The sequence below is a fragment of the Cariama cristata genome, unplaced genomic scaffold (genome assembly GCF_000690535.1).
Source record: "Cariama cristata isolate BGI_N322 unplaced genomic scaffold, ASM69053v1 scaffold18411, whole genome shotgun sequence".
Lineage (NCBI taxonomy): Eukaryota > Metazoa > Chordata > Aves > Cariamiformes > Cariamidae > Cariama > Cariama cristata.
In genome coordinates, this window is record NW_009600025.1 from 117 (window position 1) to 3,056 (window position 2,940).

A 2,940-nucleotide genomic window follows, 5' to 3' on the forward strand; every position below is an offset into this window, starting at 1 on the left:
AGTGGCGACCGCAGAGAAAACCTTTAGTGCTGAGGAAGTTTTGGTCACTGCCCTTTTTAAAAATGGAATTTATCTAAAAGAGGAAGAGTGGATTGCTCAGCTTCTGTTTCCTCACTTACTAAACCTGAAAGGGACGAAATGGCCAAGTTTCAGTTTTGGTGGGACGATGTGGCAACGTCCCAAAGCCGCTCGGCGCAGTGACGGTTGGCCTGGATCAGCGGTGGTGCCTTCACCCGTCAAGAGAAAGGAAATCCGGCAACGGGAAGCAAAGCGGGGGCTGTGCTGGAGAATATCACGATGGCTGATGACCGTACGTGGTAATTTGAATTTGAACTGATGTTTTTGAAGCTCTGTGTGTATTTTAAGTAAAGGTGAAACCTTTGCTCCTGTCCCGTTGACCGTCACGAGTGTGGAAGTAGTCAGACTTTCATTTTGTTTTGTCGGTGAAGCTCCGCAGCGGTTTCAGTGAAATCGTTCAGCACCTTCCAGTTTTTTTTTTTTAGGACATGGTGCTCCCTCAAAGCAGAAGACCCTTTGTATTTAAATGACTTCGGCCGTCACACAGGTTTAATTAAAAGGGAGGCTTCTTTCAGCAGGTTTTTGTTTGGGGGTGTGTTCCTCATATTCCTGAGCATCTGTGGTGCATCACAGTGCGTGACCTCCTGTGGAAATGGTGTGGGGTGGGAGAGGAGAGGAGAGGATCGTTCGTGATCCCTATCACCCCCGGTAAGCTGCCGCGAGCGTTAAGCCCGGTTTTGGTGAGCCTGTCTGTGTTTTCCAGTGGCTTGTGTGGCACGGCTGTGTTTGTAGCTAAGCATCAGAGAAGGAAGGGGCTAGCTGCAGTGCTTAGCAGAGCCGGTGAGGGTATACATATTGGCAAATTTTTGTTTCTAACCTAAATTTGTTATATAAAATGCGTGACCGACTTGGGATTCCAATGGGCCTGCCTTCCCAAGGGAACTTGCACATCCAGGTTGTGCTCCAGCTTTCCTTTCCATCCGTGGTACGAGCGCGCCTGGGCGCTCCAGAAGTTCTGCTGCTGCTGGCGCAGGGAGGTGCCGCTGGCCCCGCGTTGAGGTCTACGTTCTCCTTGCGGAACCCATCCCGCTGGATGGGATGGCGACAGCGATGTCCTGCTCCGTCTCCCTGCACTTTCAAGTTGTGCAGCCTCGTGCCCTTGGTCTCTGTGCCGTACCTGGTCTGCCCGCGCGTGAGAACCAAACACCCATTGGCAACACCCCGCTGTCAGCGCTGTGTGCCGAACAGGGGGTCTCGGTGAAGAGCACACGCGTGGCTCACCGAGGGCAGAGTCCAGTGATGGTCCCCGCTGTGAAGCGCTTTTTCCTCTTGAGTGATGGGGGGGGATGCAGAAACCTGCAGCCAAGCAGCCGAAACGCCTCCCTGGGAGATGGGACTTGTGCCTTGCTTTGCCCACCACGTTTCCAACCAACCTCCACCGCCCAAGAGCTTGCCGGGCCGTGCTGCGGGATGGCTGGTGCGAGGACACCTCCACCCTCTCCCTTGAAACTTTCTTGCCGCGTTAACGAGCAGATGGCAGGAGAAACACTAGAATTAATGCAGAGAGAAAAGCTTCCTTCGGGGTCACGGGGGAGCCTTCAACTCCTTGTTGTGGGGCGCTGGGAAGGAATGTGGGTACAGCATTGTGAAAGGGGGTCAGGCTCGATGGTTCCTCCTCGCCTTGTGCCGAGGTCTTTCCTTGAGCAAGAGCGGTGGCGGTGACACCTCCAGCGGGCACCGCGCAGTCTGGTCGCCAGCGTGCTCTTCCAGACAGGGGTTTGAGGTCCTCCGGGCTGGCGAGGGAACTAAACCCCGGGTTCACAGGTCTGGGTGGCTGCTCCTAGCACTGGGCTGCTCCGTAGAGATAATGCCCTTTTTCTCTTGGCTGTCTTATTCTGTTTGGTTTTTTTTGTTTTTTAATAAACTGCTCTGCTGTTTTAGCCTAGAATGGCGTGTCGGGCGACATCTGCCAATTATCTTGATGCTTCAGAGATGGGATTTATTTATTTTATTTTTTTTTGGAGACATCCCTTTCTCAGCTGCTTGTGAATTAAACTATTTTTCACATTGTGAATTGCAGGCTGTAGCAGAGCGTGGCGTGAGCAGCGACGTGTCCTTGCGTAGATGAGGAAGCGGAAGGCGGGGATGTGCTTTCCTGGGCTGGAGGCAGGTCTGCCTGCTGCAAATTGTGGCTTTCCCCACCCGTCGGAGGGAGAAGGCTGCAGCTTGGCTGTGTGGGGTTCCTTAGATAAAAGGGCTCTTTCCTTTTGCTCCCGTCTGTCGTCACCGAGACAAACGTGCTCTTCGCGTTGCCTGCTTTAAATTGCATCTGTCTAATGCAGGTACAAAATCTGCGTGCTAAAATGCACTTTTTAAAAAAGATCAAGGATAATGAGATTCATCTCCAGTTAGAAATCCCTTGGAACAATTAAAGCTCAGCCTGTCAAGTCCTAAGCACCAAAGGCTTTTGAAGAATGTAAACCTTAAATAAAACCAACCTTGCTTTCAGCGTTAGAAGCCCCTTCGTTTAGGTGACGAAATCCCCTAATGACAAAGTACTGAAAGCAGCGTAGGAGCTGCCAAAAACAACAGCTGCAAAAGCGCTGATTTTTATGAGAACAGATTAAATCTCTGGCGTGTCCCAGGGCTGTACCCCCCCCAAGAGGGACCCCAAAGCCCCGGTGTGCCCAAGGTTGGTGGGCAGGCGTGGGGCCAGAGCTTCCTTAAGAGGCGGTGGTGTGGGGTGACGAGCCGCTTACAATTGCGAGGCAGGCAGCACATGACATAAGATGCTCCAGATCTGCCTCCTGGGCGCTAGTTTAAAAATAAAGGATATTACACATCGACCTCGGCGCTGGTCCGGAGCAGCTGCGGGAAGAGAGGCTGCACAAAGGCGATGCGTTGTAAGGCTGGACCCGGAGC

General features: G+C 52.6%; 1 protein-coding gene across 1 annotated transcript in view; it reads left to right on the forward strand.

Annotated features, from left to right (window-relative positions):
- The first annotated feature begins 2,914 nt into the window (after positions 1-2,914).
- ACSBG2 (acyl-CoA synthetase bubblegum family member 2) overlaps positions 2,915-2,940 on the forward strand; it is a 12,497-nt gene continuing 12,471 nt past the window's right edge. Inside the window, exon 1 of the mRNA XM_009709901.1 lies at positions 2,915-2,921. Coding sequence (XP_009708203.1) covers positions 2,915-2,921 — 7 coding nt within the window. The remainder of the gene's footprint in view (positions 2,922-2,940) is intronic.